At 39.5% G+C, this 13,175-nt stretch overlaps 1 protein-coding gene across 2 annotated transcripts; it reads left to right on the top strand.

Moving 5' to 3' along the window:
* The first annotated feature begins 3,302 nt into the window (after positions 1-3,302).
* LOC140535746 (uncharacterized) lies at positions 3,303-8,651 on the top strand. Of its 2 annotated transcripts, none has more exons than XM_072657223.1 (6): positions 3,303-3,620; positions 4,102-4,224; positions 4,668-4,788; positions 4,960-5,064; positions 6,540-6,595; positions 7,070-8,651. In XM_072657223.1, exons 1-6 carry the CDS (start codon positions 3,446-3,448, stop codon positions 7,207-7,209), a joined length of 720 nt encoding a protein of 239 aa, XP_072513324.1. In that variant the 5' UTR covers positions 3,303-3,445; the 3' UTR covers positions 7,210-8,651. The 2 variants fall into 2 exon arrangements, with proteins under 2 accessions (XP_072513324.1, XP_072513314.1); XM_072657213.1 differs by having other exon boundaries at positions 4,665-4,788.
* Positions 8,652-13,175: the final 4,524 nt, after the last annotated feature.

Below are 13,175 nucleotides of genomic sequence, written 5' to 3'. Positions count from 1 at the left end.
GGTACAAGTGAAAGAAGCCTTTATTCATATATATGACTGTGAAAAAGGAAAGAAGCATCTTGCAGAAGTTTGGCCGCCTCAAGAGATTTGAGTTCTTAGAGAACGTTTAGAAAAGTATTAGATCTGAATTTGCTTTTTTGGGCTAAGATTTGTTCACAAGGTCGGGTAATGAAAAGCTTTAAAGCTTTAATAATAACAACTAGCAACCATGGGCTCCTCTCACCCCCTTTCTTGCACCCATTAAGAAAAGAGAGAGCCGTGTACTCAGTTTGTAATGTAATTAAGAAATGTCAGTTAACAGCATTGGTGGAACTTAAGTTGAGGGCTGAAAGACCAAAAACACTTTGGGAGAAAAGCAAAACACAATCCCCTGCTGAATTTGACTTCCAAAGACCTTCAGGAGGACTTATCAGACTCTAATGCCATGGTGCACTATTCTACTGTGCAGCAATACCTGCACAAATATGACCTTTATGGAAGAGTCATCAGAAGAAAACCCTTCATATGTTAAAATTGAACTTTGTGACCACAATGAGCAAGAGCTCTCCATCAAGCTTTGGGTTGCAGCAGTTGACAGAGGGTCAAACAGTTCACTAGTACAGGGAAGATGGTATCAATTTAATACCAGCAACTTCTGGAGGCAAGTATCACATTGTCTGTAAAAAAAAAGAGAATGGCTTCTATGGAGGATCTGAATGATCCAGTGGATTAAGGTGCTGCTCTTTTGAGCAAAGAATGGTGGTTTGTGCAGGGTCATGCTGCCTGCTGTCAGCAGCCAGAGCCAGAGAGAGCACAGTTGGCACAGAGAAGGATAATGATCCTAAACACACACAATATTCCATAGTGGATTCCAAAGACCAATTCCTTTCTATAAAGAACCACCGAGGAACATTTTAATGCTTAAAATGTTAGTATTAGTGATGCTGTTCAGGTGTTAACCATCTACAAGAGCTCTTTCCACCATAGAGAAGAGTCCTCTATCCATGCAAAAATCATTTAAGCATTGGAAATGTGTTGAACATGTGAAGGTGGCAGTGAAGTAGAATAAGGGCACAGATAGACCTGCATGTTTGGTTACATTAATGATCAGGCAAGGCTTGCTGTTGCCAGAGTCCGGCAAGGATGCATTTAGTTTTACTACTTTTAAGGCCCACTGTTCAAATACTGCCCATACAGACACTTAAGAGGGACCAGCAACAAGAGCTTCTGTTTTGTGGGGGGCAGACTTTGGTTGAATGAAATTGGTCAGCCAAGCAGTGAGATTAAATATAAGTGAGTTAATATGTGTGTTGTTAAATATAAGTTATTCATGTATTCTTAAATGATTGTCTTGTTTTTGTGTTTGGTACAGCCTGGAGGTGGAGCTTTTAGATTATGGGTGGCTGTGAGCTCAAAGGAAAGTAAAGACCATGAAAACCATAATGTTGTAAACATATATAGGAAAAAATTATATGTTTTCCTTTGTCATAATCAGTCCTTTTTTTTAAATAAATATGTTTGTTGTATTAGAGTCATTTAATGTTGAGTTGTATTGTAAATACCACATTCACAACAAGTATCACTATGACCACATAGCCACATAGTTATTTTTTGGTCAAAATTCAACCGGATAATAATCACCTTCTATCCAACCAGTGGGACAGCCCTAAAGGATGGTTCTTTAATGACCCTTTAAAATGGCTTTGGGTTTTAAATAGTTATACTATTTAAAATATTTATATATTTATATATTTTTAATTGATTTAATGGCAATATTGAGTTTTCATTGTTGTACCTAAACTGGTATTTTTAGGGTAAACTGAACAACAAGTACAGCGTACATGAACAACAATTTTGAGTGCAATTTTTTATTTCATGATTGGCTACAGCTGGTTTAGTTTAGGTTAAGATTAAACAGTTTGGCCTGAATGACCAGAGGTATGTTTGGATGAGTAAATCATTCAATCTCAGAAACACTGAGCCAACTGTTTAACTGTTTGGTGGTGATAGCATGATGTTCTGAGGCTGTTTTACGGCCAGTAGAGCTGGTAGATCGGATGAAGTAATGAAGGAGGAGGGCTTTCCTCAGACTTCTTCAGCATAATCTTAAACTATCAGCCAACAGGACAATGACCCCGGACCTCAGACACACTTTCAAGGTGGTTGTGGAGTAGATACAGCAGGATAACATGAAGCTTTTGGAACGGCCCAAAGTCCTGATCTCCCAAACCTGCGTTCTTTTAACTGCATTCTTCTAAACAACATATCAATTCAAACTTCTCTCACCAACAGCACATTCTGACCATGCAGCCATTACTACACGTGTATTTGGGTTTATTTTAATGTTTTATACAGAGTGTATGTTATAAAGAGTTTTACAGTAAACTCACTCACTGACCACTGACTTTATGTTTATTAGAGTTTATTCTAATGTTATAAAGAGTTTTACAGTAAACTCACTCACTGACCACTGACTTTATGTTTATTAGAGTTTATTCTAATGTTATATAGAGTTTTACAGTAAACTCACTCACTGACCAAGGACCATTTCAGTTGTGGGGGTACTGGGACACCTGCTCATTCACTGTTTCTTCTAAAATTAAGAGTATGTAATTTATGCATTGCAGTGTCTGAAATAAAACACTCTAATTTACAGCAAATAATAAATATTACACATTTTATTTTACACAGTTAGCCACATGAGGACCCAGTACTCTGCATGTAACTCTTCTGCTCTTCCCTCAGATCCACCTGCTACAGCACCCTCTCCGTCACATCTAGCACTGAAACTGGAGAACGAAAAACGAAGCCTTAATAATGAACATTTAATTTAATATGACCATAACGCTCAGAAACACAGCTGTTGATGATGTAATCGTGTGTTGTGAACGTTGTATTTAGTCGCTCTGTGTGGAAATGGGCAGCTCGGCTTCAGCGGATTAGCAATCTTTGGCAGTGTCACACCGCCATCTGGTGGTCAGCGGTGGTAATGACCGCTACGCGTCCGGTGTGCTTTATTATTATTGAGATATAAAAACATAATTTCTCTTGTGCATATGTGCAAATGTATTTCCCTTCAGCATATAAAATAATAATAACTGCTGATGCTTTTCTGCAAGAAAATTATTTTAATTTGAATTTATTAGCATTTTTTTCAATTCCATGTTCGTAGTTATTCTTTTCCCACCTGTTTTCAGGCAGATCGTCCAGATGATTGGTCCAGAGCTACCAATCACCGCGTAGGTGGGCGGGGCGTGTCTGAATACGGGTGGTTCTTTGCCTGTTTACGGGTGTTGGTTGCTAAGTTACGGCCGCTGTAGTAAACTTTGCTGAAGCGGGACAAGTATGAGTTTATTGACCTGAAACACCCAGCTAACCGGTTCAGAAGCGATCCTAAAAACAGTTTTATGGTTTTAGTCGAAAGATGTAAGCTTGTCAGGCCCAACAGAGAGACGGCAGAGCTGAAATGCGAGCATTATTAGCCTCTAGTGACCTGCTGACATCACCGGTTGCAGAGCCGAGCATCTCCAACCAGGAGCCGAATAAGAGCCAAACGGGTGTTCAGTACCCTCGACAAAACATCCCGAGGTTAAGATTAAATGTTTTTCCGTCGACAAAGACGCAGCTCTGCAGCCCAAGAAGTGAGTAAAGTCGATCATATTAAGTTGGAAAGCTTCTAGCTAGCTATCAGCAGTTTTACTGGGAGACTAGCAGGGCTGCTAGCCAGCTAGCTAGCTATACAGTAACCCCCCCTAACACCCTTCAGTGGGATAGTGAGCCAACACCTGTATCTGCAACTGTAGCCCAAGTCGCACCACTGGTTTTGAGATGTGAAAGAGAGTATAGACTAGTGTTCATTTTGGCCAATGGTGGCAAATCCAGGTGCAGAAAGTAAAAATCCATCCCAGGATTTTGCTCCAACTGCCTGGGATGCGCTGCTACTGCATCCCAGGCAAATCCAGGTGCAGCGCATCCCAGGCAGTTGGAGCAAAATCCTGGGATGGATTTTTACTTTCTGCACCTGGATTTGCCACCTCTGATTTTGGCTACTCTGTATGTTTTGATCTTGGGTATAAATGATGTAGGTGTCCATTTCTTTCTCTCTTTTTTTCTCTCTTCCAGACAAAGAGCATGAAGAATTAAGGAGCTTGAGTTCAGACAACACCAAAGGTGACAAGTATGGTCAACATTTTCTCTTTGACACCAGATGGAGAAATGGGATATACAACAGGAATGAGTTTAGAGGTATTTTTACAGTGTATTTTGTATTTAGAAGAGCTCAAAATGCAGTTTAACTCTGTGTTATATATATTATGAAAAGCAACATTCACTTACACTACTCCTTTAAGGGAAAGCAAAGCCTGTATCTCAAGTTTTTACAAATTTTTAGTTTAAATGTCATCTTTTGCACTGCGAGCAATGAAAATGGTCCACAATGTTTAAAATTAAAATCTATTAACATTAACTTATCATTGTAGTTTGAAGAATGCTTCTTCTGTGAAGTGACTTTTATGTGAAGTTTTTTGCTGTTGTACTGTAGGACCACTGACCATTATACTTCTGTGGATTGGCCAGCAGAGAGCAGCATAATTAAAGTCACAGTTGTGGTTTTAGCCCAATAAATCGTATGGAAATAATTAAAGAAGTGATGTAACATAAGTATCACTATTTCACATCTTTCCAAGCAGATGGAACCGCTATCTTGCCCCCAGTTTCTCAGGATTACCACGTACATCGATCTCATAATTTACGCAGATTTTGTCATCAGAAACAGCTCTCGTACAGAATTACAACGCCATGCATGTTTGGGTGAGTTTATTAACGCAGCTCTAAAATTAGATTGTAAATGTTGCACATTAGCTGTGACAAATGGCATCAGAATATTGTTTATAATTTGTTGTAGTCATGTATATAAAAATTTAAATAGTAAAACTGGTTGAGTAAATAAATGAATGCATGCTTTGTGTTTTTTAATCCCAGGCTTAGTGACGAATATGAACTCACATCAGTTCCATCAGTGCTGTTAACAGTCGCCACCCCAACTATCAGTGGAAGGAGCCGCTTCTCTGAACATTTTAACTACAGGTGATTCACACAGCCACATCTGCAGGGTTCCATTGACTAATTAATTTTTCAAGCAATTAAATGAAATGATGTTTGTGTTTCCATCTCTAATTTCATGTGTGTGGTAAATTCTGCACTGTGTTTTCCTGACGTCCCTGTAATCTACTGATCTGGACCTTCTGTTAATTTGATTTGTTTTTCCTCCGTCAGACAAATGGAGTGAGAGATTCCATCTTTCTGAGCTGTCTGAGAACTTTCCATTTAGAGCAGCTGCAACCTTTTCCACACGTCTCTTTGTGAGAGCTGAAAAGTGGCGTTTAAAACACACAATCTGGTCTCCCCCTCAGTTCAGCACCACCTCTCCACTCCTCTGGCTGGGGGTTGTTCTGCTGTGTTCCAAACCACACACTTCTCAAGTCTAGTCGTGTGTGAGTGTGTGTATAAGGTGAGAGAGGGTCTCAGCTCAGTCCTTTGAGTCCTTTGAGAAGCCAGAAATCCAGGACCCAGTTGCACAGGGTTCAGCCTCAGCAGGGTCAGGTTTTCAGTCAGATGCTGAGTGATGCTGGTGTTGAATGCTGAACTGAAGTCAATGTACAGCATTCTGATATTCTTTTTTTTTTGTCCAGGTGGGTGAGTGCTAGGTGGAGTGTGGTGGAGATGGCTCATCTGTAGAATAGTTTGGACGATATGCTAACTGTAGTGAGTCCAGTAAGTAGAGGAGCTGGTTTTTGATGTGCCTCATGACAAGCCTCTCGAAGCACTTCATGATTATGGGTGTAAGTACAATGAGGCCATTGTCATTGAGGCAGGACACTAGTAGGTTATTCGGCACAGGGATGATTGTGGTGGTTTTGAAGCATATAGGGATGACTGCAGTGTTCAGAAAGACGCTGAAGATGTCCTTAAGAATATTTGCCAGTTGTTCTGCACATTCTCTGAGCACTCTACCGGGTATGCTGTCCGATCTTGGAGCTTTTCTTGTGTTGAGTCTGTGTAATGAGGTCTTCCTTGCCATCATGTTGTTCTGTGCTTCAAGCCTAGCATAGAAGTAATTCAAGTGGAAGAGAGGCATCACTATCACAAGCAGGTGCAGGTGACTTTGTGATGGCTTCAGTCACTACACTAATGAGTGCACCTCTAATGGTGGACCAATATTTTTGTTGACTATTGTACTTGTGTGTGTGTGTGTAAATGGAAAAAGGTAATCTGGTGCGGACCATTCTGGAAGCAGCATATGTGGCTCCTGTGACCAAGGCTTTCACATTCTTAACGCTATGTCAGTAAAGGTGTCTTATTTAGAGCAAATTCAAAGGCAGTGGCGTACTTCTGCTCAGTGTCAAAAAGTTTATTTCCTTTACTTGGGAGAAAAAAAATGATAAAACATGGTAGACAGAGACTTTTTCTCTGAAGAGTGAAGCAGCTGCCTCCCAAATGAACCACACAAATAAATAAAAATAAATGAAACTAATTTCTTACTTCAGCTTGTCTTTCTTAAGGTCAAAGGTGAATAAAAGAGTACATAAACTCTTCAGTGCTGGATTTAACAACACAAGTAAGTACATATATATATATATATATATATATATATATATATATATATATATATATATATATATATATATATATTATTAATAATCATTACATCATTCCTTATCAGTCAAACACACACAAAGTGTGAAAAATTAAACTAAACTCAGCAGCATGGGGTTACTTTGGACTAACACTCTGGTGTTAGAAATCTGGTGGACATTTAGATTTCAGTGTGGGCCAAGTGCCCGTAAGCTATTATACTGGTGGCAATAAACATTTCCATTGTTTTATGTAATGCACTTCTTATCTCAAAGATGCTGCATAAATGTTGTAACATTTGTAGCTGTCTAGATCCATTCTAGGCCAATATGGACTCACTTTCTATCATCCTGTAGTGTTTAATCATTTTTATATATTGGGAGGAATACAACTAAGGAACACACCTCATAAACTGCCTCTGGTTTATTACACCAGACTCTTTTGGTTTGTTTTCCAGCTCAGTCGTATCCTGATCCTGTTTTGGGGGCTCCAGCATCATTTGTCCAGAGAATTTCAGAAATCTCTTCACTGCAGGCGGAAACCGTGCGTCAGGAGAAGATAAAGAATCTGAAAAAGAACAAGAGGCAGGAAGCATAATAAAACATCTATTAGTCAAGGGGAACAGACTTCATGGTACAGTGCCAAAACAATGCTAACAAAGACAATGAACGGGGTGGAAGTGTTAATGCCGTTTAATCCTCATACCAACACAGAAAAGTACAGAATTATTCGGTTGACTGTGTGATACGCACTAAAAATAACCATTCCAAGAAGTACTGACATAACATGTCCAAAAGTGTCCAGACAGCCTTTCTAATGATTGAGTTCAGCTGCTTTATAGGTGCATCCTTCGCTGACAGTTGTTTACATGCAGCTTGTTTAATGTCCATGTAAAACTAAAAGAACCAATACAATGGAATGCTTTCTGGAGTGGCCATGAGTACTAAGCCCAAAGTCACTCTTCCTAGATGGGCTTTAGGGGTATAATGTCCCCCAGCATTGAGCTAATTTATTATTGTTAATAATAAAAACTATTATATAAAAAAAATCTATACATGGGGGGAAAAAGTATTAAAATGTAAACAATAGAAATGTCGGTTAAAAAAGCTTAACCTCGCAGAGTACTTCAAGAGATCTTTGGCTTTGGTTCTGAACAGAGACATGACCACTTAAATAATATTTTAAATGTGTTTTGTTTGCCTGGTTAAATGGCAATCCAAAAACCTCCAAACCTGTGTCCAAAATCTTCATACACCTATCATGGGCATGAATGTGATGGCAATATTGGACATTCAGTAATTTCTTTTAACTGTTTTATTTCTGATGTGGAATGAGTTTACACACATGTTCAATATGAAAGAAACAACAGGAATTTGGTGCAAAACTGTTTTAAAGTTTTTTTTGTTTTTTTTTACTGTATACGTAACCACAGATTTGAGATGTTTTAACAAGTCAGCACTCCAAGTGTGGACACTTTGTATTATAGAAAGTTCAACTTTGCACAGTATTGCACATACAAGAGAAGTTAACAAAGAATCTGCTTGATTAGCTGCTAGGCTACAGCCAGGTGCTTCTACACACTGCCTCATGTTTGAGACTTATATTGTTTACTGCGTCATTTCTATAATCGTGCTTTTCGGGCTTGTGTCCTTAAGTATCTCTTAGTACAAAGCTAATTAGCTAATGCCATCTGATGCTCCTTCTCGCTTCTCAAAAGTTAGGACTCTGTCTGTACCACGGATTGGACCTTATGGTTTGGTATGAGTTGGGTACAACAGAAAAGAAATGAACACCGGTTACTTTTCTTTTAATTTGAACAGACAATTGTGCAAGTTACAGTTTGCTCTATCTAAGACCATATAGTCCACCATAAGGTAGTTAATTCAGCCTGTAGTAAGCAGTGGAGTTTAATTGTTAACTTGCTGGACTTCATGAATTAAAAAAAGGTAATTTAAATGTTAAAAGATCGGAGTATTTTGGTTTGGTATTTTGGTTTCTTTAGAACAGTGAGAGATAAGGAGTGTAAATACAGACTGTGTGAGGTACTTTCTACATGCAAGGGGAGAGTGAAGTGGGAGGGGTGGGGCAAACAAGACTACACTTACCATAGCAATGACTTACCACTTAAGATTTCAGCAACATGTGTGCTTGTGATACCACTGTATTTACCATAATAGAGTGTACCGTGTACCGTAATACATGTACTTTTACTGATTGACATGCTTAGTAGGGGGTGTATCATGCATAACTTATGTAAAATGAGACCTCAACTTCAAATAACAAGTTAGCTTGTCTGCTATGGGAGGTCATGAACACAATATAGACTGTTCAGCCAATTAAACCATCATGAGAAAGTTTAGGCTTAAAAACAGTTTTTAATTGTTCAAGCATTTAGCAGGTTTTTTTCTTGCATTGCAACGACCAATGCTGTTTGACCATGTTGTTTTTGTAATGTTACAAAACTGAAATGAAGGTGAAAAAAGTAAATATGGAAGTGGGACTTTTGGTCAAACTGGCTGTGCTGTTTGTTTATATAAAACAGTGCAGATTTCAACAGTTGTTGTTTTTCTTTTAATATACAGAGTTGCTTTGACCCTGAAACTAAATGGTCAGACTCAGTAAAGCGAGTTTTATTCAAGAGCTTCTGGGAGCTTGTTTTTCTCCCCTGCCTTTCAAGTTTAGTCAGACAAAATGACCTGGAACAAACAGTAAACAAAGAGACCTTTAATAAAAGGCTGCTGTAGACCGGCCCACAAGCGGTTTATCATTTCAGCCTCACTCACCCTTAAAGACACACACAAACAGCTCACATTCTCCTGTGTCTGCACTGCAAATCCAAGTGTTTACCTTCTAAACACGTCTCCGTAATCCAGCGTTTAAACACATAACAGCGTTTTTTAGTCTAGTAATAGTTTGAGAACAATTTGGGGAAAGTATGACAGTAGTGTTAAAACCCTGAAATCAGTGGTCGCTTCTTTAACACTGGTGTTTATTTGATGTTACATTCAGGTTTTCCCCTCATTTGTTCTCAGAAGAATGAAACACTGGGACATGTTTACAAAGTGTTAAACTTCAATGTATAGGTTCTGTGGAGAGTTGTAGCATTAGGTAAATATGTAAACTAATAAATGAAACTAATGATTTAGACATGACATAAAACATAAAGTGAGTTATGCAGAACAATTGCAGAAATTCTGAAATCTTACTTCATGTAGAGATGACCATAGAGTGAGTTAAAATAATAATACCACAAATATATTTAAAAAAACCAGCGATCCCACTTTTGTATTCTTTGGGGACTATTTTTTGCCACACAACACCATGCATGTATCCCACTGTGATTGTAATGTTATGCAATTTGGATTACATATATTTTAGACTCAAATGCTTCTCAAAACTAGTTGAACAGTATCTTACACATCAAGCAGTGTATTTGTTATCATACTTGCTTGTAAAAAAATTGCAGCATTTCTAAGACTTCATTCGGGACATTCATCTATGTTTATATATAAATCTATTCATCTATGTTATATATAAAAGTCAAACAGTACAGAAAGCACATTAGCAAGCCTATTACATATTACTAAACACCACACAAGAGATTGAAGAGAGTGTGTGATGATTGCTGCAGTTAGCATTATGCTAGTTGGTAAAGTACAAGCTTCCATTACTTGTTAGTTACATTAGCCTTGTAGCTCCAATGTAAAACTAAAGAAGCCAAACATGTGTTGGCAGAAAGGCTACGGTTGGGGTAAAGGGGGTTGGGGGGACTATATTCACCTCAATTGTGGCTTGTTAGTTCAGTGGTACGTGACTGGCCTGACCTTCTGAAGAAGATTCCAGAGACTGGACTTTCCTTCAAAATCACAGTGTGCTGTTAGCTCTGTCTCGGTGGCCTTGTTAGACTGTGACTTCCTTTTCTACAGTCTGTAATGTGTATTCTACTAGGCTAATGTAGCTAACAAGTATCCATAGCGGAACATTAATTCATACTGGAACTTTGCCTCAGCAATGAAGGTTATGCTGGCAGATGGCTTGTGACACAAATGAGAACACTGTTCTTGCTGTCAGGCATATAGACATTACAGCAAGAGTGTCTTGTGGAAACTAACAGATACGCTTCAGTGTCACGGTTCTTCCGCAGTGGATTCCTACATAGAAAATGTTCTAAATATATTAATGCAGTGCCCTGTGCATATATGACCGAGTGCAACTAAGAATTTGAGTTAAGACCTAGGCCTAAAATGTAAGGTCTCAAGCAGCGATTTCAGAAATCTCTCCATCCACACAAGATTGCAGAAGCTGCCCTAAAACACTATGAACATTCTAGCCCAGCAGGGTGAAATATAAATATGTGTAATAGCCAAAGCAGACCTGAATACAGCATGATCATGAGACATTTACATTTAAGGCATTATGCCGAGCGACTTACAAAAGTGCTTTGCTGTTTACCCAAGAAAAACCTCAGATAGTTTGAATAGACTAAAAATTCAAAGATACCTCTAAGTTTAGACACTTATAGAAGCTTCTGTAGATGGAGTGACCAGTGAGTTCTCAAAGGAGATGGCAAGATTGTTTTTAGGTCCAGCAGTTCCCGGGATGTACAGCAGCACTGTATTTTTACACTGTATGATGTCCAAACAGCAGGTCTCCATAACTTGATCTTTCGCACAGAGAAGTGGCAATTTTTGTAGCTTTTTCCAAATGTGAGTGCAGGACATTGTGTCACAGTGTGATTACAAAGTAAACCCAGTTGTTAGTCGAACCCAAACATGGGCAGTGAACATTGATATGTCAGAGTTTGTGAAAAAGCTGCATTTTGAGTTTGTGAGGAAACAGAAGTGGCAGCTCTGTGACAGGAATTGCTGCTTATAAAGTCACTGTATAACTGCTACATACAAGGTCATGCATATGTTTTTGTCAGTAACGAATCTTTAACACGCTTTGCATTTTTGTGTTTAATCTAGAAAAATGTATGAGTGCATTGACCTCTAGCTTGTTACCTGCAAATTGCTATGATCTCATGTTAGAGCTAGCGCAAAGGAGTATTATCATGTAGGTGTTTTGACATTTGTTAAAGGCTAAAGGCTAGTGCCTAGTGGTCATGCTTTATCACTGCTTCACAGCAAATAGGATGCACAAACAATTAAGGTCAAGTCAACCGGTTGCTGCAGTGCTCGACGCAAGAAGCTCCTTAAAATAGTACATCAAAATGAAAAGTGCTATACAGAAACTTCTGCTCTACCTCTGCAATTAGACAGATAGAGGGGAATAGCCATACATTCTACAGTAAAATACACTGCTCAAAAAAATAAAGGGAACACTTAAACAACACAATATAACTCCAAGTAAATCAAACTTCTGTGAAATCAAACTGTCCACTTAGGAAGCAACACTGATTGACAATCAATTTCACATGCTTTTGTGCAAATGGAATAGACAACAAGTGGAAATTATTGGCAATTAGCAAGACACACTTAATAAAAGAGTAGTTCTGCAGGTGGGGACCACAGACCACTTCTCCTATGCTTTCTGGCTGATGTTTTGATCACTTTTGAATGTTGGTGGTGCTTTCACACTCGTGGTAGCATGAGACAGACTCTACAACCCACCCAAGTGGCTCAGGTAGTGCAGCTCATCCAGGATGGCACATCAATGCGAGCTGTGGCAAGAAGGTTTGCTGTGTCTGTCAGTGTAGTGTCCAGAGGCTGGAGGCGCTACCAGGAGACAGGCCAGTACACCAGGAGACGTGGAGGAGGCCATAGGAGGGCAGCAGCAGGACCTCCGCCTTTGAGGTAGCCTGAGGTAGCCTGACTGCCATTAGGTACTGAGATGAGATCCTCAGACCCCTTGTGAGACCATATGCTGGTGCGGTTGGCCCTGGGTTCCTTCTAATGCAGGATAATGCTAGACCTCATGTGGCTGGAGTGTGTCAGCAGTTCCTGCAAAATGAAGGCTTTGAAGCTATGGACTGGCCCAGGTTCCCCAGACCTGAATCCGATTAAGCAGATCTGGGACATCATGTCTCGCTCCATCCACCAACGTCACATTGCACCACAGACTGTCCAGGAGTTGGTTTTAGTCCAGGTCTGGGAGGAGATCCCTCAGGAGGCCATCCGCCACCTCATCAGGAACATGCCCAGGTGTTGTAGGGAGGTCATACAGGCACGTGGAGGCCACACACAATACTGAGCCTCATTTTGACTTGTTTTAAGGACATTACATCAAAGTTGGATCCAGGCCTCCATTGGTTAATAAATTTGATTTCCATTGATTATTTTTGTGTGATTTTGTTGTCAGCACATTCAACTTTGTACAGAATGAAGTATTTAATGAGAATATTTCATTCATTCAGATTTAGGATGTGTTATTTGAGTGTTCCCTTAATTTTTTTGAGCAGTGTAGATAGGTAGAACTAGAACAAGCCGCCCTGAGTGGTCCAACAAATTGAGGTCCTCTGATTTCTATGATCGCTGGTTGCTGGTTCAAATCCTGGTCATGCTGCTTGCCATCGGCAAATGAGGCCTTGAGAGAGCACAATTGGCCTTGCTCTCTCCAGGGTG

The sequence above is a fragment of the Salminus brasiliensis genome, chromosome 1 (assembly GCF_030463535.1).
Source record: "Salminus brasiliensis chromosome 1, fSalBra1.hap2, whole genome shotgun sequence".
Taxonomy (NCBI): domain Eukaryota; kingdom Metazoa; phylum Chordata; class Actinopteri; order Characiformes; family Bryconidae; genus Salminus; species Salminus brasiliensis.
The sequence above is the reverse complement of the archived record's forward strand: the minus strand, read 5'-3'. Positions and strand labels throughout refer to the sequence as shown.